At 48.0% G+C, this 21,296-nt stretch overlaps 1 protein-coding gene across 5 annotated transcripts in view; it reads right to left on the reverse strand.

Moving 5' to 3' along the window:
- Window positions 1–21,296, reverse strand: part of FKBP15 (FKBP prolyl isomerase family member 15) — a 25,525-nt gene continuing 4,229 nt past the window's right edge. The window contains exons 6-30 of one of the 5 annotated variants that reach the window (XM_040083679.1): window positions 20,357–20,455; window positions 19,816–19,965; window positions 19,056–19,124; window positions 18,001–18,144; window positions 17,453–17,598; window positions 16,443–16,491; window positions 15,635–15,754; window positions 15,321–15,414; window positions 14,538–14,641; window positions 13,783–13,876; window positions 12,931–13,040; window positions 12,245–12,355; window positions 11,520–11,614; window positions 10,776–10,878; window positions 9,070–9,102; window positions 7,402–7,573; window positions 6,494–6,630; window positions 6,035–6,190; window positions 5,481–5,633; window positions 5,077–5,169; window positions 4,549–4,659; window positions 3,640–3,747; window positions 2,705–3,453; window positions 2,267–2,357; window positions 1–1,623 (exon numbers count right to left, since the gene is read on the reverse strand). In XM_040083679.1, the coding sequence (XP_039939613.1) occupies window positions 1,549–1,623; window positions 2,267–2,357; window positions 2,705–3,453; window positions 3,640–3,747; window positions 4,549–4,659; window positions 5,077–5,169; window positions 5,481–5,633; window positions 6,035–6,190; window positions 6,494–6,630; window positions 7,402–7,573; window positions 9,070–9,102; window positions 10,776–10,878; window positions 11,520–11,614; window positions 12,245–12,355; window positions 12,931–13,040; window positions 13,783–13,876; window positions 14,538–14,641; window positions 15,321–15,414; window positions 15,635–15,754; window positions 16,443–16,491; window positions 17,453–17,598; window positions 18,001–18,144; window positions 19,056–19,124; window positions 19,816–19,965; window positions 20,357–20,455 (3,366 nt within the window). In that variant the 3' untranslated portion in view covers window positions 1–1,548. The remainder of the gene's footprint in view (window positions 1,624–2,266; window positions 2,358–2,704; window positions 3,454–3,639; window positions 3,748–4,548; window positions 4,660–5,076; window positions 5,170–5,480; window positions 5,634–6,034; window positions 6,191–6,493; window positions 6,631–7,401; window positions 7,574–9,069; window positions 9,103–10,775; window positions 10,879–11,519; window positions 11,615–12,244; window positions 12,356–12,930; window positions 13,041–13,782; window positions 13,877–14,537; window positions 14,642–15,320; window positions 15,415–15,634; window positions 15,755–16,442; window positions 16,492–17,452; window positions 17,599–18,000; window positions 18,145–19,055; window positions 19,125–19,815; window positions 19,966–20,356; window positions 20,456–21,296) is intronic. The other 4 variants (XM_040083680.1, XM_040083681.1, XM_040083682.1 and 1 more) reach the window with 4 other exon arrangements.

Below are 21,296 nucleotides of genomic sequence, written 5' to 3' on the forward strand. Positions count from 1 at the left end.
TACAGGTTTAATTGCACTTTATTTTCCAAGAAGTGAAATGCAAATCCCTCGGGGTGTCTATCTGTAACAGGGAACAAGAAGTGGAACTTGTTAGTTATGAGCAATGATCACATCTGGGACACTTCATGGATGGGGCTGGAGGCCACATCAGGGCACTGACACAGAGCAGCCCCACAAAATCCAGTTTCAAACACTCATATTCAGCACTGAGCAATGCCCAGGAAGGCCCAGCTCAGGTCACCCTGCATGGCAGCAGGGTGGCTGGCACAGGCTTTGGTCTCTGCCCCACTTTCAGCTGCATTTGGCAATTTGTGGCACTGGGGGTGGGGCACGGGGACCTACCCCACCCAGCAGCAACACCCAGTGCTCTTCTGGGTGTTTTCCTCACAAGAAATCACCTTTAGGGGGACACAGATCTAATTCTAGTCAGAGACTGTAAAGGCAAGTATAGAAATGAAACCTCAAAATTAGTAAAATTAGTTTAAGTCCTTTCATTTGCTGAAGGGGTTTACTTGTCTTAAAGACTTGTGGGGTGAAGTTGTGTTAGTGCCCATGAGAGGAGAATAAAAATGCTGTGAGAGCTCCAGGCTGTTTGCACAGCTCTGTCCTCACTCCTTTGCCCTCCTGGTCCCCTCAGAGTGCAGGGTGACACCCCAAAGTGCCCTGTCCCACCCCTCTCTACGGTTCAACTGGTGCTGGGATGGTCACACGTTAACAGCAGCAGAGCCAAAGGCACAGGAGAGGGGCTGGGCTGTGGAGAAGGACTTCCCAACTACACAGCACATCCCAGAGCTGTGCTGCTGCTCCCACAGGGAAACAGCGCAGCACAAAGCACCTGAGCTCTGGGCACAGGAGAGGAGGTGCCTGTGAGTGTCTGACTAACACACAGCAGGGATTGGGCTCCTTGCACCCAGCACAGCTGCTCAGGCCCTGCTTTAGCAGAGCTCCAAGCTCCAGCAGCACCTGTGCCACAGCTGAGTCAGTGCCCACCTGAACCACCTCAGCCCCCAGGGCTCCCCAGGCCGCTTGTGCAGAGCCAGGGGCTCACAAGAAACACCTGACTGGGATTCCTGGGGGAACCTCCAGTGGCACATGGCTCAGACACAGTGGGGAGAGGGTGCAGGGTCCCTGGGAGCCACCCTGGGGACGAAGAGAAATATTCCAAGGAGCTGATCATTGGGGAAGGAGATTTTAGTCTGATTTTTTAACAGGGTGTTGCCACTGCAGGGTCCTGCCAGACTTGATCTGCTGAAGCTCTTCACCAAGTTCCTATTTGCAGCAAGTTTGAGGTTAATGAATCCAGGGCTCAGGGGAGGGGGACAGCAGGTGGCTCTTGCACTCAGCCCAAGCCCAGAGTGTTTGGCAGCTCAGTGACGGGGCTGAGCACCCAGGAGCGCAGGAAGAGCCCCCTGCTGCCAGCCCCCATCCATCCAGGACAAGAGCTGGGAAGTCCCTGGTCACTCCCAATGTCCCAGGTGTGCAGCTCGCCACGGGCTCGGAGCACGGGAAGAGGCCATGCCCAGAGGAGAGGGCTCAGCAGCCACATCTTCATCCCAGCCAGTCCAGGTCGTCGTCATCATCATCACCGAAGAGCGGCGTGGGAGGGGGACGGCCCTTCATGCTCTGCAAGCCACAGCAGAGGGAAACTGGTCAGCCCCAGCAGCTTCCTGGCATTTCATAGTCACTGCACAAACTGCTCTGAAATCTCTGCCAGCGTTGAGGAGCTGGGAACAAGAAACCTCATTGCCCAAGTTTGTATTTCTCATGTGATGTTTACTGTTTAGATGAGGTTTAGATTAGATAGCAGGAAAAAAATTCTTGATGGAAAGGAATGTAAAGATTGGCACAGGCTGCTCAGGGCAGTGTGGAGTCACCATCCCCGGCAGCGCTCACAAAGTGGGTGGATGTGGTACTCGATGACGTGGTTCAGTGGTGAATGATGCCACATGGATGGCTGGACTTGATCTTAGAGGTCTTTTCCAACCTTAAGGATTCTGTGGTTCTATGATCCCAGGATCTGCTTACAGGCTAAAAGGGATTGGAGAGGGGCCAAACACTAAAACCCTTCAATGAACCTGCCAAGTCCAACGGAGTTCATGCCAGCAGGAATCTGCCTCCACCCCCTCCCCAGACACTCCTGATTTGCACAGGGAATGGATGGGGAGCTCTGAGCTCAGCCAGGCCCCACTGCCACTGGGAGGATTTCACAGACAAGCTACAGACTGTGCCTCAATCGGAGCAAAGTCCCAAACACCCAAATACATACCACTTCCTCCTCATCCTCCTCTTCAGAGGGAACTTGAGGCTTCAGTGGCTTAGGAGATGCTGTTTCAAAGAAGTTGTCATCCTCAAAGAGGCTGCAAGGAGATACAAGAATGAGCATTGTCTCTCAGAGGATGGGATTTGCTTTTACAAGTTCTGAGTGATGGCCAAGCTCTGTCACTGAGGGAAACCTTTGTGGCAGGCACTGTTCAGAGTGCAGGGCAATTCTGGGACCTGGCAGGCACCAATTTCAGACTGAACAGGAACTGCACACTCCCCTGGGAATGTTCTCCACTGCCTCCAGCAGACAGGAGGCAATGTGCCCTGTGCCAGGTCCTGGCTGGTGCCACCCAGTGCCAGCACCATGAGCCTGTGCTGTCCTGCAGCAGGGACACAGCTGTCCCAGCCCCAGCTGAGCCTGGCACCCAGCACTGCTCCTCACCTGGAATCCGTGTGCTTGGGGCTGGAGCCCAGTTCCTGCGATCCTGGAGTTTCTGCCAGGACAGCTGATCCTGGCTGTGCTCTGCTGGACACTGAGGCAGGTTCCTGCTCACAGCCAGCTCCATCCCATGGGTCTGTGCCACTCCCTTCCTCTCCATTTAAGGGAGGAGGCTCTAAAGCTCCCACAGCCTCCTCTGCCTTCTGCTCTCCAGCTGGATGTGCTGGGAGTGCTGCCTCATCCACCTCTCCTGGCTTGGCTCCTGGAGCAGAAGGTTCTGCAGCTTCTGCCTGCAAAGCCACTGCAGAGGGACCCTGTTCTGGGTCAGATTTCCCACTGGGAACACTCCCCAGCCTCTGCTCCAGCCCAGGGACAGGCTGTCCTGCAAGTACAGGCCCCATCTCAGCATCCAGGCTGGGATCAGCTGTGGGAGGGAGCTGCTCCTCCTGAACTTTCTCCTCTTCTGTCACCCCACTGCTCCGTGTGTCCTGCTCCTCCTCAGGAGCTCTGGGCCTGGCAGGGTGAGGAGCAGCCTGTCCTTCCTGCTCAGACTCCAGGGAGCCTCTGCTCACTTCCCCAGGATCAGCTGGGGGTGCAGTGCTCTGTGCTGGGCTGTGCTGCAGGGGCTCCTTGCGCTCAGTCTTTGCTCCAGGTGATCCCTCCAGTCTCCCTGCTCCTGTGCCACATTCCTCATTTTCACTGCCATCTCCTGGTTTCTCCTGCTGCCTGCTGAGCAGCTGCAGTGTCACAGTCTGGAAAAGGGAGTGGAGAGAACACAGGTTATACCCTAAATACAAACCATCACAGATCCCTGGATCACCTCCTCCCACCAGGCTGCTCTACCACCCACAACAAATCCTCCTTCAGTTATTTCAGTCTCCCAGCACAGATCTGAGGTTTTAGCCCAAGGCTCCCTCTTCTCTCACCACTGTCAATACCTTGATAGTGTTCATGACAAGCCCCAGGACAGTCCTGCCACTGTACATCTCATCCAGCTCAAATTCACCCCGAAGAGACTGAAACACGCCATTCATTGTCTTCTTGACCTGCAAAAGAGCGTGACAGGAAACAGAGATAGAGCTCCTTAGTATGTGAAGCACTGCACTCAACATCAGACACTTCTGCAAGGGCAGGAACAATAAATCAAAACACACACAGGTGGTTTTTCAAATAATCTACTTTCCAAACCAGAAATCCTCATCACATTGGGCCACCTTAATTCAGAACCACTCTGTATGAGTCAAACTTATCCACCCAAACTGAGCAGGCTGCACAAAACCAAGGCAGACTGGCACTGCTTACTTATTTTAGTTTTTAAATCTAATCCTCAAATGTAAAGTTTTAACAACAAGAAATAAAAGCCAACAAAGTGTGCAGCAGGAAGATGGAGTGAGGCACTTTACAAGGGCTGGAGGGACAGGACACAGGGAATGGCTCCCACTGCCAGAGGGCAGGGCTGGATGGGAGATTGGGCAGGAATTGTTCCCTGGCAGGGTGGGCAGGGCCTGGCACAGGGTGCCCAGAGCAGCTGTGGCTGCCCCTGGATCCCAGGAAGATCCAAGGCCAGGTTGGACACTGGGGCTTGGAGCAGCCTGGGGCAGTGGGAAGTGTCCCTGCCATGGCAGGGGGTGGAATTGATGAGCTTTAAAGTCTCTTCCAACCCAGAGCATTCTGTGACCACGATTCTAGGAGAAGATCCCATCTTTTCTTCCTCTGTGGACTGATACTACAAACACAGTGCTCTGTGGAGAAAATTCTAATTTTCCTTCTTATGCCAGTTCAAAGAGAAATGTTTCAAGGTAAATCCATTTGCTTAGGAAGGAGAAGTACTGCAGAGTGAAGCTCACTTGCTCAGTGAAGTCTCCAGGGGAAGATCCATCCTGATCCTTCTGCAGGTCTCGGATCCGCTCCTCGTAGCGAGCCTTCAGCAGCACCACGTCTGCCTGCAGGGCTGAGTACTGCCAGGGGAAAGGCACCCTCAGAGCTGCTCCCCACACCACAGCCTCACCTCCTGGGGTGACTTGGGAAGGGTTGGACTGACGCACTGACTCTGAGTGGAGTTTGAAGCACGTCGCAAAAGACTTGGCTGAAAGCAATGGCACCAAACTAAGGACACCCAAGCCAGCTTTGGAGAGGCACAATTGTGTCATCAGCTCCTCAAGTGCCACCAAGGATAGGTGGGTGCAGCATCACTGAGATCCCAGTGAAATGAAGGCTGAGTCTCATTACTGGGCCTGTTCTGGTTTGCTGGAAACCACCTGAAATTATCCCTTCCCTACCATATTCCAAACCCCCATCCTCATCATTCTGGACTAGCTTGAGGCTGGTGTTCCCTGCACTCCAGTTCCCATCCAGCTGCTGTGTTATTCCTTTACCTTCTCTTGGATAGGCTCCAGTTCCTCCAAACGTTGCTGAACCTCGGACAATTTTTGCTCCTCTGCTTTTTTTGAGTGTTTGAGAGCCGTGAGCTGAAACACAAGACCCAGAGCAGGTAGAGCCCCACTCCAAACAGCCCCTGCTCAGCAACCAACAGCCACCCAGGACAGTGCAGGGAGGTGGAAGCTGTAGCTGTTGAAGTTCAGCACTATCAGCACCTTGGCTCTCCCTCCTCCATACACCCACCAACCCAACAGAACAACTGCACCTGCAGATGGCCGAGATCAAGCTCCATAACAGGCAGGGAATTAGAAAGTCAAGCTTCCAGTGAGGTGAGAGAAGACTGTTGGCTACAGCTGCTGCCATTTAGTGCCCAATTCAGCAATAAAGAACAGCCCTTTACCTTCTCTTCCAGCTGGAACACCTGGTGCTGCAGGGAGTCCCTCTGCTCACACAGCTCCTGGCACTGCCGCGCGTGCTGCTCCTTGGCTGAGGCCAGGGCACGCTCACACCGCGCCTCACACTGGGACTCCAGCTCTGCCTGCATCACTGACAGCTGCCCACGGCACAAGAGAGCATCAGGAACACACACACACACACACACAGAGGTGACAGCCCAGGGCTGGACACCCACAGAGCAAAGCTCAGCGCTGCCACCAGCTCCTACCACACCTCTCACTTCAGCTCCAGCCACAAAGCCCCAGGCTGGCCAGAAGGTCTGGCTCGGATTTCAGACCTCTTGGCATATTTCTAAACAACCTTTCACTCCTCCCATGTTCTTTTCTTTACTACAATCTCAATTTGGTGCCTCTCCTTTCCTCAGTTTGACACTAACCCATGAATTCAAGCAGGTAATGCTTTCACTCTTCCCCTACCTGAGCATTTTCACATTATTTCCTACCTGTAGGTTCCCACAAGCCCCCCAGACCTGGAGCAGCAGCTCTCCTGAGTCCTCACCTGCTCTGCTGCTGCCTGGTCAGTCGAGGTCCGGGCCTTTTTCAGGAGCTGCCGGAGCTTGTCCAGCTCCTGCTGGTACGACCTGCGAATTTCTTCCATCTCCTCCTCTGCCTGAGCTCTCTCTGAGAGGGATTTCTTCTTCCTCTCTGCAAGATTCTGCAATACAGAACATGACACAGAATGGGCCAGACTGCACCAAAGCAGCTTTTCTCCCTCAGGCAGAAGGAGGTTCTTTGTGCAGGGAACCTCATGCCTTGAAATCAAGCTGAGGTTATCTCAGAGGTAAGGACACATTACTGGGTAAGACAAATAAACAAAATCCCACATAAGCACAAAGGATCCACCAGCCTGCAGGTGAGTCAAGATTTACTTAACTTACATATTTAAAAGCAAGAACCTTTACTTAGCCTTGGGTTAACCTTCAGCAAACTACTGAAACTCTGCTGGCCCTGGACTTACCCTTTCCAGAGTCTCCTTTTCCACTCTCAGGTCTGTCAGCTCTTCCTCCAGTGCTGCAATCTTCATATCCAGCTGTTTGCGGCTCTGCTTCTCAGCCTTGAACCTGCTCTGAGTGTCCTGAGAGGCTTCTTGGAGCTCTGCAAACAACCCCCCACACTTCCCTGTGAGTTTGGGTGCAATTCCCATTGCAGGGGAGCACATTTTGGGGGCTGATGGGGAGGAACAAGGTCTCCTGCACAGTGCAGTCAACAACTCTGGTTGTTCCTGCAGTGGGGACTAGAATTTATCAAGAGCAGAATGTTCCAATGCTCTGCAACCATTTCTGTGAAGACATTCTCCCCAATATCCAACCTAAATTCCCACTGGCCCAGGCTGAGGCCGTTCCCTCTGCTCCTGTCCCTGTTCCCTGGGAGCAGAGCCCGACCCCCCCCGGCTGTCCCCTCCTGTCAGGAGTTGTGCAGAGCCACAAGGTTCCCCCTGAACCTCCTTTTCTCCAGGCTCAGCCCCTTTCCCAGCTCCCTCAGCCTCTCCTGGTGCTCCAGCCCCTTCCCAGCTCTGTTCCCTTCTCTGGACACGCTCCAGCCCCTCAATGTCCTTCTCATCATGTGGGGTCCAGAAGTGACCCCAGGGTGGTGCCACGGCAGTGGTGGACGGAAAAACCAAGAGATTGCTCTACAAAAGGCATCCCTACAGCAGGATGATTTTGGTTTTGAGTCATCCCACTTTGCCTTCAGTGGTGACAAGGATACACATCCCTCAGACATTTCAGTGCACTCATATCCCTCTTCCATCCCTGTCACTGATCCCAGGGAAAGCAGGAAGATACCCCAGAAGACAGGAAAAACCTAAGACTTAGAGGAGAAAAGAGCCATGAAGGAGCTCTCAGGGACAGGGAGAAGCAGCCTCACCTGCTACCTGTGCCTGCAGCTTGTTGAGCTGTGCCTCCTGTCTCTCTGCATCCTGCACAGCACACGAGAGCTGCTTCCTCAGGTCCATCTCCTTCTTCTGGTGTGCAGTGAGCTCCAGCTGCAGCTGGGAAACCTGGGCTGTGGCAGCTGCCAGCTCCTCTGCAACTTTGGCCTGGAGCACAAATTGGAGCAGGGGAGAGGAGGGAAAAAAGGGATGTGTGAGGAAGCAGCAGAACTGTTCCCTCAGGAAGAGCTGGAAAAGGCTTGGAGGTCTTATCAGGGAAGACATCTCCAGACTGAGGAGGCAACAATGACTTTTTTGCCGTGTCAGTTTTGTCCAGACTGACTAGAAAGCTGCACGAGGCCACCAACAACCTCATCCCCACACCAGTTCAACCCAGGGGGTTTTCCTGAAAAGGTTAAATATGGTTATGCCTGGTACCAGTGCCTGGTGACTCTGCTCAGTTTTCAGACTATGAAAACATCTACTGGAGTAAAAAGCCTGGGCTCCAACATTTAATTGTCTTCCATAAGCTTACAAATGACTGAAGAGCCACTTAAAACACAGGCTGGTCCCAGGCAAGAGAGCACCTTGTCCCCAGAGCTGGAGGTCACCTCAGCTGCCAGTGGGCAAGGCTGGCATTTCCAGCACAGTTCTGTCATTTGGGGACCTGTTTAGATTTAGGATTGCTGAGAGTCAGTGATTCACCTAAAACCAGGCACCAGCACAGCTTGTTAGACAACTTGTAAACAATGTTAGCAGGGGCTCAAGGCATCAAGACAGACACAAAGTCCCGTTCCCAATCTTGCTGAGTGACACACAAACTTCAGAGGATGCTCTGCAGAGACAGAATTTGCACAGGGAATCCCTAAACAGCTTCCACACCTCTGCCTATTTCAAGATTCCCAACAAATTTTTCACATTCTTGTAACAGGTAAGGTCAGGAGAACTGGATTTTCTCTCTGCTTTATCCCCCTAAGAGAACTCCCTCCACACGAGGACCAACACCTTCGGGCACAGAAGAGCTGTGAGCAAAATTGCTCCAACTATGGCGATGAGGAAGCGCTGACCTGGAGGGCTGGGATACCACACCAGTCATTTAAAAGAGGAGGCAGCATTTCAGAGAGTGGCCAAAACCAGATCTGCTTTCCTCCTGTGCTTCCATAAGTGTCCCAATGCTGCACTGATTCCTGGCATGCTAAAACCAAACCCCACAGCACAGCTAAAGACATCTAAAGGTTATTTTAACCCTGGCCTCTGTCTTTAATGGCAAATAAAGAAAATAGAATTAGGAAATCCTATGGCAGGAAGTGTTACTAGACAGAACTTTCTACAGAGAGTGCTTCAGGTCCACAGCTCAGCTCCAGCCTCCAGCTTTCAGGCACCAAGAATCCTGGGTGACCTGTACCTGCTCCGACACTGATCCTGTTCTCCCATGGGGAGTGGAACAAGCGGCAATGTGAGAGAATTCTTGGAAAGGGCTCCCCAAGAAAGAGGGGAGACACTGCCAGCTCTAAAGCCCTTTTCCCAGTGAAGGATCCGTGCTCATTCAAGCTCTGAGACAATTCTTTTCATGCCAATCAGTTTCTAGTTCAAGAGGAAGCTGGGCTGGCACTACCTAGGGCACAACCATCTACCACCTACACAGTCAGCAGACACTGCCTCACCTGGTCCCAGCCCCGATCCACTGGCAGCATGTGCTGGGAAGAGAAAGCAGCGACAGGAAACAGGAAGGGTTAAGAACACAACTTGAAAGGCAGAGGCATTCATCAGCAAAAAAGCAAAATGCTTCATATCAGGAGCCTAAGGCATGCCAGAGAAGCCTTTAAATTACTCCAAGAACTGTAAAAGCTTAGACAGAAAAAGAGAGTGAAGCCTGATGTAAAAAAGAAAGACCCTAAAGGTATCCTTAGGGTATGGGGCACACCAGAGGTGGGAGAGCCCTGGCTGTGACCTGCACTGGAGCGGTGGGGGATGACTTATGGCTCACAAAGCCTTCACCTAAAGTGTGACTTGCTCTGCCAGGGCCAAAGATCCATAACCCAAAAGCAGGGATTTACCAACACCTCAGTGATCCTGGGTACAACCAAATAAACAGTGAGTGCCTATCTGGGTGTAAACAATGGATTAAATTGATAAAACAGCTCCCAGTGCTCTTCCCTGGTTCTGTCTGTCCCTGGGCAAGCTGGGTTAGAGAAAGGGAACAGGAAGGAATAGCAGCATTCACATTTACAGTCCATACTCCCACAGAACCAGGGGAAATCTCCCAGGGCACGTCAGGGCTTTCCTGGTCTGGCCTGAAGCCTGTTCATGTAACATCCCTGGGCAGTGACTGCTCAGCCAGTGGGGTCCTGCTGAAAACGAGGCCAAAACACTCCTGAGGATCTTATTCTTCCAAAAGATGATTCCTCCTCAAGTCCTACTGAACCAGCAGAATGCTGTCCTTACTGAGAAAGGAATTTAATTTATTATTTCAGTCTGACTTATTCCTGGTTTGAATCTCTCCCACTCCTACATATCGTGGGTGTGCATCCTGGGCTGGGGGCGGAAGAGCAGCCCCCTTCCACTATCAGCCATTCCCTGCTCTTTACCACACTTGGGAAAGTGCAATTCTGGTCAGCTTTAGGTGCACCAAGTGATGGTTCTCACACAGAGGAAGCATTTGTCACCTCAATTTGAACTGGAGAGGGACAACAACAGCAGGAGGGCACAAAGCAAGACTGAACTTGGTGTAATTTAAGAAGCCAGGGCTTGAGAAAGCAGAGCAGGCAGCATGCAATGGCAGAGCCAGAGCAGCACTCCTGGGCTAGGCTGGCCTACAGGGATGGTTCAGGATATGCAGCCATGCACAAATGCATTTCACTGGTTTAAAAGCCATTTCCCAACAGTTCCTGTCATAAAAGCACAACGTGTTACTGGGAGAAACAAACAGCTTCTGATTAGCATTAAAAAAAAGCACAAAAGTGCAAAGAAAAAACTCCAGTAGGATTTTTTTTTTTTTTAATCTATACTCACTCTATGTCAGTTATAAAGGAGGAGTAAAACCCTTCTGGAGCTATCAGTGCAACTAAATAACTGAAGTATTTCCAACTCAAAAGCCCTGTGATACACAATTCCTCAACACATTGGCCACATGCCTACACAGTTAATAATAAATCAGACACTTTCCTACAAGGTAAGAATATTAAAGTTATGGCAGCATGAAATGGTTATATCTCTGTGGTGCTTTGATCATGAAAGCCATCAAAATATTATTTTTTTTTCTCAAAACAGAGTTCAGAACCGCAGTTGCCTTCTAAGAAAAGTGCCTTGACTAACAAGGCTTCAGCTTGTTTTAATGCAACAATCCTGGCTTTGCTCATGCCACCATTACCTTCTCCTGCTCTGCATGCAGCACTCTTGCCTGGGTGTTCTCATTTGTTGTCTGCAGGGAGTGGTTCCTCTGCTCCATCAGCAGGTTACTCTGCTCCACATACCTGTGAACAGGGAGACTCCATGGGCTTTCCTGAAACACAGGGCTTGGGGCCAAGGGCTCAGACAGAAAAGGTAAAATTCCAAAGCACAGAGGTTCTCTGTTGAATTCATGACAAGTCCCGGACAATTTTGCAGGATGTGCTGCACTAACAGGCTGATCTGAGGGTTGGGAGGGCTGTGCCTGGCACAGCAGAGGTTTTAGCAGCTGGGATAAGGGCTTCACCTCTCTGAAAATGTCTCATGTTCCAAGAGTTGTGATAACCTGGGATCAGCTGAACTTCACAAAAGGCACCACCACATCCCCTACAAATTCTTCACCTCACTAAAAAGCCAGCAAAAATAAAGCAACTCCCAGTAGCAGGGCAAGCATGTTCACAAACAGCAGGAGGGATTTTGTTCCCCTTTTACACCTTCAGGTTTACTGTAAATCAGAGTTTTGGGAATGAGCCCTTCAGGTTTACTGTAAATCAGAGTTTTGGGAATGAGCCCTGCGGAGAAGAGGCAGGAGGAATCCCATGCTTCTAATTCCTTAGAAAAAATTTTAAAAATATCAGAATATGGCTGTCTCCTAACAAACACCCCTAAGTTATGCCCAAGTGTAAGCTGGAGAGTCTGGAAATGCAATGAGACTCTCACCCCTTACCTCTGGTTGCGTTCAATCAACTCACTGATCTTCTCATTCTGCTCCTCAATCCGACTGCTCTTCTCAAATATCTCCTGCTTCAGTCTCTCATTCTCCTAAAGCACAGCTCAGCATGAATATTCAGCTTACTCAGATTCCCTTGCAGCAGTTCCTAAGCCTTTGTTTTGCACAGATGCAGGACAGTGGTGAGGCTCATCCCTTCTATGCTAACAGCCCAGGAAGGCAATGTGCCACACTTTGCAGAATCCTGGCACAGGACAGTGGCTGCCAAATCACATTCTATAAAATATCGTGTCTGGTTGACCTTTTTACCCACAAACCCCAAGTTTTTAAGGCTGCTGCTTTAGAAAGGCTTCAAAGCATAAAATCACATATTGAATACCAGAAGCAGGTGGTTTCTACAACGTGGTACTCCAGCTGTGAAACTGTTCTGCTGGAGACTGGAGTTAAATCCATAATGGTTTGAGAATCTGGACTTGAACCACATGAATCTTTTGTCAAGGCCCGTTAAATACCCACAACTCTGACTCAGAAAATTCCCAAACCCCAAAATGCCGAGAGGAGCTTTTTGGAGTGGGAAAGAGGGATGGAAATCATTGTAAGTCTGATCCTCATTCTGGCCAGGCAAAACCAGAACCCAAGGGTGACTGGAGATTTGCTCTCATTAGGGGTCACTCTGTGAGCCCCAGCCCCTAAGGAGGTGAATCCAGGCTGGCCATGCTCACCTGGATGATGCGCTGGATGTTGCTCATGATCATGGAGGCTTCCATAGTGACAGAGGAGATGCCAGGCAGCAGGGAGCTGTTAGCAGTGCTTTGCTTCTTCAGCTCCTCCACCTGCAGGGATAAACCTTTCTTAAGCCATTTGAAATGAACTGATGGGTGCAGGTGAGAGTCAGACACGTGCAGAGAGGTGTTTCACTGTTCCTTCTGCTCTGGAACAGGCACTGAATCAAGTGTGACACCTCCCAGAGGACAGGGAATCCCCCCAAACGATGCATCACAGGATATTCAAGACAGTTAAGACAGCACCTTTCCCCAGGCCTAAGCTTTGTTTTCACACAGCAGCTGAACTGCTGCAACTTGAAGGTGTGATAATACTGGAATTTTACTCATTTACTGTATCACTTAATGCAGGCATTTAAATAGAACCAACTGCTCTCAGCAGGAGAAGGGAATGCATTAAGTGAATTCCAGAAAAACAAAGCCGATAAAACCCCAGCTCCTGAAAACAGGAAGGTTCCTTTTTACCCATGAGGACAACTCCTGTCTAACACTGATGGTGAAAAGGAGACTGGGCTCTATCGTGCAAAGCTTGAGTGAGTCACTGACACAAAGTGTTTGTTAATAAATGAAACAGAAATAGCATGTATGAACACCTGGAGAGCAGAAATGTCCTGAGCAGGCCATACCTTGGCAGCCAGATGATCCATTTTATCCACGACTTTGCTCACAGCCAGTCGGATTTCAGTGTTGTGCTGCCGAGCTTCCGTCATCAAAAAGGAAGTGACATCTCCAGGTGCTTGAAGGGAAAGGAGAGAGATTTATAGTGACAAGGGGAAATACCTGCACAGAGACACAGCAAAAGCTGGGTAGGACCACACCTGCCACCAGGAAAGCCACTCTCTGCCCAGAAATAAAAGGGACGTGGTATTTGGAAAACGAATAATGTAGCTATTTCCCAAATAACTTCAACAGGCAGATTGGAGTACAAGAAATTCTTGAGCCACGTGACAGCTGAGCTGAACAAGAGCAAAGCCCCCAGACACACCAGAGGCACAATCAAACCACAGCAGTGAAGGTCAGCTTCTGAAACTGCACTGAAAAAACAGGCTCCAAGAAAAGCTCAGCTACACTCAAGACTTCACCAACTGGAATGACTTAAATGGTTCTTTAAATGCCTTTGGTCCTTCCTAGGTTTTGCCTTTTACACTTCAATTCTTGCCCTGGTTGGTAGGGAGCTGGTTACTATTACAGTTTTTTTAATAACTGGAAGCACCATCTACCAAATTCCTTTAGTAATACCCAGTTTTAGGAAGACACAAATTCCAGCCCCTTTCACTAGGAAGACACAGAAATTCCAGCCCCTTTCACACTGCACAAAGCTCTTGAAGGTAATGGGCATTTATTGGGAAGCGTTTGCCTCCATCTGGTATTAAAAAAATCAGCATTTGTGAAACAGCACAGTGCTACCACAGCTACAAATCATCATCACAAACTGTTTACTGCACTCCCCTGAGAAGCAGGTACCTTTTAAAACATACCTTGGTAAGGAGCAGGATACATCTGACCCACAGGCTGGAGCTGAGAGGCAGATGCAGCAGTTTGGGGGTAAGCAAATGCCACTCCTGGATATGCCTTGAAGCACAAGTTCAATAGGTTAGAATGGGTTTTGTTATTTGCCCATGTTCTCACAGTTTCATATTTTTTAAGCCCAAGAGCAAGGATGATGTTTGGAAAGAAAAAAAAAATCCAAGAATTAAGGAGCTGGAAAGTCAAAATACAGAACAGGCATTGTGAAAGGAAAATAACACTCTTCTTTTGAGGGTTAGTTAGTTCTCACCTTCACTCAAATTTCAGCAAAACCATGTCACACCCTACATCTCTGAGAGTCAGATCAGAACATGAACAGCTCCCTCTGAAGTTATGTTAATTTGAGCACAAGGTTATTTCCTAAAAAGGGCTCAAAAAGCACAACACAACTTGATGGCAACTTTACTGCTCATTGCTGAAGGACTTGGAAGTTTTCATTGTATCCACTACAAAACCAGGTATTAACAAAGCCTGGTTCATCCTCAGTTTAAGAACCCATCATAAACAGAAAATTAGCCTTTCTGGAATTAATTTTAAGACTTAAAAAATTAAAATTTAAATATGATGAAAACCTGAGGATGTCAAAGAGTCACAGGAAACAGCCTGGAATTCTCATCCTTATGTTAAAGTCCTTGCTCCCAGCAATGGAGAAGACTCAGGAGAAAGGACAGAAGTGCCAATATTCTCCTTGATTTCATTTTGGTACCTGAAAGCCCTGTGCTCCTCCAGGCAGAGCTGAATGGGGCTGCATCGTTGCAGGAATTAAAGCAGCAGAAGATACTGAAGGTGCAGCACCAGATGCTTGAGGTACTGAAAAGGAAGAAATAAATTCAGCATGCTATAAAGAAGCTTCAAAGAATTTAATTCACCTAGTGTGAAATGGCAAAAAACAAACAAACAAACCAACCACTAAACAGACAAAAGTTTAACAAAAACCTCTCTGCAACCTTGTGAAAATTAAATCCAGTCCAACAAGTGATAATAGGTGAAGAAAAGAGTAACCTTTTACAGAAATCCCACTTCTAGCTCCATTTAAACCTCTTTTCACTCGAACAGAGATAGCTCTGAGGTTTGCTGACACAAGGTGTGACTCTGACGGCTGCTCAGCTGACCAGCAGCTGATGAGACCATTCCATCATGGGAAGACACATCCAGCCCTGCAGAGCTACCAGCCCCAGGCTGCCCTTCACTGGGATTTCCATCATTCCTACAAGTACCATTCACTGGGAGAGGATTGGTAACACTCCATTTACAAATCCCATGGCCTACAAATCTCAGTGCCCAGTGACAGGACAGCTCAGGCGTGGCGGCTCCTCCTCCTCAAGCACAAGACCACGATGAAGAAACACTCCAAGCATTGTCTTGTGCTCCATGCATTAGCAAGCCTTATCAGAAGCTTTCAGTTCCCTTTTCAGTTCCTGGGAGGAACCCTGTGTTCCCACAGCCCTCATGCAGTGGAATGGGAGTGCAGCAGCTCCCAGCACGTTACCTTGTGTGGACACTGTGGGCAGCACGGCCTGAGCTGGCTGGGAGGGTCTGGACGAAGCCACTGGCTGTGTCGTCCCTCTCAGAGTATTGGGATCCTAAAAACATTTCAGCACGTTACAAGAAACAACAAGCCAACAGCCTGAGCCCAAGGTCACTTGAGACAAGGTGTTACCCTAGGAAATCAAGTGGAACTTTTCTGTCACAAACCAGAGCAGATTTCCCTGAACAAGGGCAGAGCCACTGCAGCAGATCCCACTTTAAGCAACCCCCAGCATAGGAAAAGTAGTAAAAGAGTCACAGTGCTGTGAGTGGTACCTCTATTTCTGAGTCACTGGAGTCCAGCTGACTCCCTGCTGTCCCAGCAAGGAAAGGCAGCATGGGCTGTCCCATTTTGGCCATCCGAGAAATCAGCTTTGCCTTTGCTACATCTGGGTTCTGAAAGAAACATTTAGTTACTCTCCCTTTGTCTCAGCCCAGGCTTTTGAGGCATTACAAACACTTCTAAATCTCTGACTGAATTTTGACTCAATTTTTCAATGACTGTGTGAAAATCTACTCTTCAAGCACACTTCAAGCACCAGGATTGTTAATCTATTTTGTTTTATATATCCTCTTTCTGGGATAACAGTGCTGTCACTACAGAGAAAAATCTATCCCTGCACAAAAGACCAACAAGAAAATGTGGGAGTTCAGGAAGCTGCTCAGCAGCTTTTTCTGTCTGAAGGCACTAAGTCTGCTCATGCAGCTCTATAAACTTATCCTGCATGTCCAGATTTCTTTGTTATCTATTTTAAATTTGTCCATTTAGCTCAAAAGACAACCAGCCTTGTGAACATCCACATGGTCAAAGTCACTTTGCATTTAGGAGCAGGAACTGAGGCTCCTCAGGTTCTGGTAATCACAGAATCAACAAGGTTGGAAAAGATCTTTAAGGTCACAGAGTCCAACCATTAATCATCGAGCCCAACCATTAATTCCTTCAAAAACAAGGCCCTAAGACGCTGTAAGGTGAACATCCCAGTGTCTTGCATGATGCTCACTTTATCTTCAGCAGTACCCAATGTTTAAGGTAAAAAAACCCCTTCTCTACTCAGGCTTCAAATTAGGAAAAGGCAGCACTTACTGCAAGCTGCTCACTGATGGAGCTGGACTTGGCCCGAACAGCTGGCTCCCTGCAAAGCCAAACAGGTGTAGAGATTAACCAGGAGGAATTCAGGAGCCAATATCCTGGATTTACAAACGCTGTTAAATACACCTCTCCCTAGGAAAGCTGTTTCCTCACACCATGAGCATTTCTTTTAGCCTACACTTCTGGAACATTCTTTACAGTGTTATCTGTAGATATGTTCAGGACACCACTATAACCCATTGGAACAGCTGATTATGGAAAGATAATTTTGTTGATTCCTTTAACAACCACATTCTGGTATAAATAATTTTAACCAAGTCCAGTAACAAACTACTTATGACAACAAGAGCAGCACTTCCTTGGACTCCCTAAAAAGGGTGACTGACCCATTTAATTTAAGGAACAGAACACAGAATTGTTAAGGTTGGAGAATACATCTAAGGTTGAGACACCAACCACTAACCCAGTGCCAGCACGTTCAGCACTAAACCCCATCCCCAAATGCCACATCTGCATTCTTTGCACACCCCCAGGGATGGTAACTCCACCCTGGGCAGCCTGTGCCAATGCCTGACCATTCGATCCATGATGGCTTTCCTAATATCCAGCATAAACCTGTCCTGGAATAACTTAGAGGTGACCTGGGAAAAGAACCCGACCCCACCTAGCTACACCCTCTTTTCAGGGAGTTGTGCAGGCTGAGAAGGTCCAAACTGATGACAATGATGCCAGCTGAGATGAGACAGCTCAGTCCCACTGGATCTCAGGAATGGAGAGGAATGACTTCCTTCACTGGAGCCCATTCCAATGGCTTTCATCTGGAAGCCAGCACCCAAGCAGAAAATTCCAGCAAGTCCTGTTAGCAAGCACTGCTCTGCCACGTGGAGGGCACTGAGCTGGCACAGAGGCCCCACGTTGGCCAAACGATGTGTTAGTGCAGCACTGTGCTGATGGGCAGCACCAGCCCAAACACAGAAAGTTGTTTAAACCACGCTGCCTCTTACCCAGGCTTTGGAGGGATGGTGGAGGGAGGCACTAAACCCGTGTCTGAGGAGAAGCCATCTGAGCTGGGAACTGGAGAAGGTGCAAGGGAATCCCTTGAACTGACACTCAGCCCATCTGAACCAGAGCATTCCTTTGCCAGCTTCACCTTAAAAAGCATTTAAAAAAAAAAAAAGATGTTTTCCTGGGTTCCTGTAAAAATTTTCACCAATTTATTTGGTGCTCCTGCACTTCAAGCAAAAGCAGCCAATTGATTCAGAACTGGAGAAGCTGAGTCTTTACATCCTCTCATTCCTCCCACAGTATTTTGTCTTCCAAAGTGACTCATAAATAAGACACCTAAAAGATCCCAAGACAGTTACAACAAACAGCCTAGAGGGATTTTCTGGGTTTAGGGTTCTGTTTTGGGTTTGTTTGTATGTTTGTTTGAATTAAAGATACACATACAGTTTCTAACAGTTTCTGAGCTGCAGTTCTCACACCAACAGCAGGTTCCTCCCCTGCAGTCACAAAACAGATGGAAACCAAACATTTGGCAGGAGACACTCACCCGCCTGACTTCCACCTCAAACACCAAAGTGGAGTCTGGAGGGACACGACCAGCCACGCCCTGAGCCCCGTAGGCCCAGGCTGGAGGAATGATGAGGAACCTTCGCCCTCCTTTCTTCATGCCCAGCATTCCTTCTTCCCAGCCCTTCGGTTTGCACAGGCAACAGAAGATAAAGCAGTTGGATCAGTGACATTGTTCACCCCAATTAAAACAACTTCGGGCAAGGGTTCCAAAACACACAGAGATTCTTGCAAAACCCTGTTTCTTCTCAATGTGCAGCACTAAATCTTTGTCTTGTCCTGACAGCCAGTTGTAAATTCCAGTGCTAACTTAAGAATAAAGATGCAGCTCCACCACACAGCAGCAACCTCACTCAGCATTCTGAAGAAGAACTGGACTCCAAAGAGATCTGAATTGCTCTGGTTAGATTTACAAAGCAACCAAAGAAAATGGTTGTAAATGAGGGATATGAAGTCAGAGCAATGCAGACTGCCCAAGGGCTGCCAGCACTGAACAAGATGGCTCTAACAGCCAGGCAAAATTAGTAAGATACAGGATAAAACAAATAAAGTAGACAAAGAGCACATCTTCAATAAAAGACAACTTGTAACAGGTTATATATGAACTATACAGGTCCTACATGAATTACTCATGTCATGGAAGTGACGTAACAAAAGCATCTCTGACTCAAACCCTGATTTTATGGGATAACATAAGGAAGTATCACAACACCTGGATGAAACATTGTTTGCTTTAGAAACAGGGCTCCCCAAGAACAAGGGAACGGATTAAATGACTTCCACAAAAACAAAGCCAATCAAACCCCAGCTCCTGAAAACAGGAAGGTTCCTTTTTACCCATGAGGACAACTCCTGTCTAACACTGACAGTGAAAAGGAGACTGGGCTCTATCGTGCAAAGCTTGAGTGAGTCACTGACACAAAGTGTTTGTTAATAAATGAAACAGAAATAGCATATATGAATCCTGAACAGGATCTGCAGTAATTCAAAGCTCTGACACTTCAATTATTTTAATGGAAGTGCCAGAAGTTGTACCTTGATGACCTTTCCAGATCCCAGCTTCAGCCGCAGCAGCTTGTCTTTGTTAACATTGGAGTCGAACACCTGGAAAGTTGAGCAAGAACACAAAATACATGGATTTCCCAACATTTCAAGATTCTGAACGCTGCTTTACACATTCCATTAACTCCCAGAAGCTCTGGTTAAATGCTATTTCCCATCCCACTACTACCAAAATTAATTCTCAGCCGTAAGACAGAGCTTTAGTCTGTTTCCTGAAGTGAATGGTAACTGGAGACCCAGACTTCAGACCTGCTTTAGGACAGGACTGTGTCAAGCAAAACACAACATTAAATATTCATGTGTGAGAGTGCCCATGATGTTTAAAAGCATTTCAATCACCTCCCCCTGAACAGCAAGGGAATACTAGAAACATTAAGGGTAGAAAAGCCCTCTAAGATTACCAAGTCCAACCGTTCTCCCTGCACTGCCCTGCTCACCACCAAACCAGGTCTCAGCAGCACATCCAGATGGTTTTTGAACACATCAAGGGATGTGACTCCACTGCTGCCCTGGGCAGCCTGTGTCAATGCTCAACAACCCTTTTGGTGAGGAAATTTTTGTGTAATATGCCAGAATCCCTTAATACTCTATAGGCAAGACATATGACCCTACTTACAGTGCCATAAATGCCCAAAGTATACCCTGAACATCAACACCAGTACTATGCTGGATGTGCAGGCTCCTGCCAGGGACTGTCCCACTCAGCATTAGGAGGTGGCAGAAATGTCTTTACCTGTCCAAGCCCGTTGTTCTGGAACAGCCACCCCGTATAGGCAACCTCCAGGGAGTCTCCTCCTTCCACTCCCTGCCCTTCTCCCAGGAGGAGATCCTGGCAGAGGACTGAGTCCAATGCTGGGGAGCTGTTGCATTTGGCAAGGCACACCTGCAGAGGGAAAGCCTGGCAGTGTCTCTGGCCTTTAATGGACAAGTCCCACTCATGAATCTGATACACTTCTTGCTGTGCTGATCAAGCCCACGCTAGAAATGCACTCCCAGCACATTCCGTGTCTCCTTGTGCTGAATGTTGCTGATTAAACACTCTCTGTTCTACAGAACCATTGATATGCAATCCTTGAGAATTTGGAGAAGCAACAGGTTCCCTGCCACAAAGAGATTTGTTTTAATGAACAGAACTCAGGGCAGGCTCCTCTCAGATCTGTCTCTATCACAGCTATGCAGACGCTCAAAGCTGAACTCCAATGAAAATAAAACTCGATTTGCCCCTGCTGTAAGGCAGCCATCAAGATCTGCCTGGGCCAGAGGTGAGCAGTTACCTGCTTACTGAAATCCACTGCTGCCTTTTCTGACTCAAACATGATGGACCAGTTTTGCCTGTGATCATCATAGAACGTGCTGTAATTGTTGGGCCGAACCTGTGGGAGAGGAAATCAGTTCTATCTTAAACATTAAATGAACTAAAAAACCCACATCCAAAAGAAGCTTAAAATAAGAGCTACCAAAATTAAGCAGGAAGAACCCTGCTGTTCTACTGCCCAAGTTCAGAATTAGCTTTTATTCATGTGCTCATTATCATGGAAGAATTATTATAACTCAAATATGTGAGCAAATATTAAGTTCTTCCTAGATGCTGCAGTTCACACAGGAAGGTGAAACCTTTCAGAAACTTTCTTGAAGCCTGGTTCTTTAATATATACTGAAAATTTTTAAGTGTAAGTAATTTACATTTCATAGTTTATTGTATTTAGGTTTCCAGAATCAATTGGAGAAGTTACTTCTTCCTCACTTCTAAATCCATGTCATCAGAAGTGACTATAAAACCCATTAATTTTTCAAGAACGTGCTTATAAAACTAGAGAGCAAGGTCTAAGCTGGGACAAAAATTTAATTATTTTGGAGTGAAATTTCTATCTCTCATATAAAGAAACTTGATGCCATCTGATGTCAAGCTAAGAACAGTAAAACCAACACCTCAATTTTCTGTAAAAATGGCAGAAACCAACTTCCTGAGAAATCCCATTTTAGAGCTCACAATGCTCCAGATTGTTCTCAACAGCAGGAAAATGCTGAGTGTAAATTTTCTGGAAGAAAACATTTCCTTGCTGTCATTTCCTTCTGCTTACTCAGTTGTATTCTCTCAGACACTTAACTAGAAATTCTCAGCAAAAAGAATTTTGCTGGTTTTATTTATTACAGAGCTGCAAACCCCAAACACCTCTGTGAGCACAGGTAATCATTTACCTCCCACAGGGGCCT

The sequence above is a fragment of the Hirundo rustica genome, chromosome 20, assembly GCF_015227805.2.
Source record: "Hirundo rustica isolate bHirRus1 chromosome 20, bHirRus1.pri.v3, whole genome shotgun sequence".
Taxonomy (NCBI): Eukaryota; Metazoa; Chordata; class Aves; order Passeriformes; family Hirundinidae; genus Hirundo; species Hirundo rustica.